Source organism: Sphaeroforma arctica (genome assembly GCF_001186125.1).
Source record: "Sphaeroforma arctica JP610 unplaced genomic scaffold supercont1.1790, whole genome shotgun sequence".
Lineage (NCBI taxonomy): Eukaryota > Ichthyosporea > Ichthyophonida > Sphaeroforma > Sphaeroforma arctica.
In genome coordinates, this window is record NW_014038768.1 from 2930 (window position 1) to 5836 (window position 2907).

At 43.2% G+C, this 2907-nt stretch overlaps 1 protein-coding gene across 1 annotated transcript in view; it reads right to left on the reverse strand.

Annotated features, from left to right (window-relative positions):
* The window catches only part of SARC_11620 (hypothetical protein), a gene marked incomplete at its 3' end in the record, with an annotated part of 5379 nt that extends 2732 nt beyond the window's left edge, over positions 1-2647 (reverse strand). The window contains exons 1-3 of the mRNA XM_014294287.1: positions 2409-2647; positions 1612-1835; positions 353-534 (exon numbers count right to left, since the gene is read on the reverse strand). Of these exons, the coding sequence (XP_014149762.1) occupies positions 353-534; positions 1612-1835; positions 2409-2600 (598 nt within the window). The 5' untranslated portion in view covers positions 2601-2647. The remainder of the gene's footprint in view (positions 1-352; positions 535-1611; positions 1836-2408) is intronic.
* Between the last annotated feature and the right edge of the window lie 260 nt (positions 2648-2907).

Here is a 2907-nt window from a genome sequence, read left to right on the forward strand (position 1 = left end):
TATATATATACGTACATTTTCTTTGGGCTTATGAGAGTATCTTGAATCCAAAAGAAGTATACGATTGAATACGCAGAGTGGGACCTATAGCTGTAATGCTGCCTATGTTACGGGGGAGGTTCTTCGTCGACGCCAGAAAAGTCGTTGGCCATTGAAATTGCCCATAACTGAGGCGATAGCTCGTTTGCTTAATATGCATATAAAGCACAGGAACTCATCCGTATGCGTGTCAAACAATAAGAAATATATATATAAATATATATATATATACGATAAAAAAATGTACATATATGTACATGTATATCCCTTTATATGACCGATATACACATACATATATGCCTTTTACACCTACTCGGGTGACTGGTGTAGTTGCTACAGCTGATGCCTTCTGGCTTGTAAAGCACTCGGTCAGTCCATGCAGGAATGCGTTGTTTCTCACTTGTATCGTACATGTCTGTTCCAAAATCGAACTTGTACGTTGGAGGGAAGGTTATCTCTTCTTCCTTGAATCCGTTAAACACCCGTCCCTTGGCCCTGTACATGGGAAGAATAGGAGACGCATGGATCTGCCGTACCACTCACAACAACACTGTGTGACGGACTCCCCTAGTAGGCAATAATCTATTTATAGAACGCGCGGCGAGTCTAAAAATAGAACCAGGAAAAGTCAATATCAGACCAACAATAGAAACAAACACTAAACTAAAAATAGATACAAATACTAGACTAATATTTATAACCAGACATGAGACTAAACGTAACACCCACAATCACCCCACTGACGCATGTGTGGGAGAGGTAGGCTGTGGGGTGACTATACGAGACCCTCTGTGTGGTCGAGTGGACTGCTGAGGAGGGCAGGTGCATTCTCAGAGTCACCCGTGTGGTTGTGGGTGAGAGGGGTACAGGCGCACACACACACACTATACAAACCAATTACAGCGAGGGAGCTAAGTCCGACAAGACTCGAAGTATTCCGCACAAAGACAGACATGCAAACACACTTCGGAGGAGTGATAGTAGAACTCATCAGAGATAGATCAACATAAACCAATAGAAGGGACAGACGGTAACCATCATATAAACACACAACACGACCGACACTGTCGGAGGATAGCAGATATATACACACAATGATGACATGTCATAAATAATGTGTATTTTATGAACAATAAATCACATGTAACTAAGGAATAATGTGTAAATAATCAACACTATGTAACTTATGAGTAATGAATCATATGCAAACAGAACTCAATGTGTGCCATATGAATATTATATCGTAAACAGAACTTCAAAGTGACAGTATCGCCACAAAGACATGTAAACCAATTGAGCACGATGACATATCATAAATAATGTCTACCTTATTAATAATAAAGCACATGCAAACAGAACTCAATCTGTACCTTATGAATAATGAATCATATGCAACATATGTATAACAATAATTATGTAATTTATGGACAATAAATCATACATAACTTATGAATGATAAATACTATGTCAACAGAACTCGATACTCTCCGCACCCCTTGATATATATATATATATATGTATATATATATGGCGTGGCATCTGTGTGTACACAAAACACAACACACCACGCACCTCTCCTTCATCAGCTGGTCGCTGCAGTACAGATCCGACCAATCAGATCCGTCGATCAGCGTGCGCGTCTTCTTATTGGACAGATCGATGCGGTAGTTGAGATCACCCATCCACACCACACGGTCGTAGTCGTGGATGGTTGTCTTGTCTAACGAGGCCGTCTCGTGCGGCACACTTGGGGCCAGGGGGGGTAGCACCAGCCGCCTTTGTATTTGGTCAAAGTCCTGGGGCATGTAGGCAGGCAGGTAGGTAGGTAGGGGGGGGTGTTAGTCTGTGTGTTCTATTTATAGATATCTCCCGGTAGTCTTGTTTGGATTTGAGCAGAGTGTTGAGAGATGTAAGATTGCGTATCGGTTTGCTAATTGATGGGTGTTTGATTGTTCTATATATAGATTTCTCCCCGGAACCTCTCCGTCGCATACTGATGTGTGGCTAGATGCCTATTTATAAACCGGAACAATAAGTCATATAACCTCTAAGCCCAAACCCCCCAAGAAAACCATAAACGTCAAAACTGTATATATAACCGCAGAATACCACGCTTCAATAATATACACTACTCCGAGTGGATCTACACCACAAACACACACACATATATACACACTAACACACACACACACACACACACACACAGACCACTACCCACTACCTACACCACAACACAACACACACACACATACACATACACGCACGCACGCACACACACACATACACACACACACACATAGACCATACCCATACCTACACCACAAACACACACAAACACAGAGACCACTCATTACTAACCACCCACACACCTGGTTCCGTCTCTCCACCATATCCTGATGGGCCGCCAAATGGCTATTAATAAACAGGAAGGACGTATCGTGTAATCTGAAGCGGACAGCCACCCCTCCCTTGTTACCCATCATATTCATCAGGCCCACCCCCACCCACGTGTCAGCTACATCGCGCACGTGCTCGGCCACGTGAGCTTTGACGTACACCATGATCAGACACCCCACCAATTGCTGGTGCCGTACTCGCACGTACCTGCAGGATGTGACGACGGATTACATTGTGGAAGGTGTGACTATGGGCGGAGAAAGGATGTAACGTATGTGGAGGTGTGTATGTCAGAGTGAACCACGTCCACGTGGGTATGATAGCTTGCACGTGCTTGAATGTTTCTACTTAGATACAACCTATAAACGCACTACAATATCACACCACACTTGATGACTGGCGGTATAATTACACATAACTGTAACACATGTACATACTCATACTATAAGCACGCTGCAGACAACCCCTGCA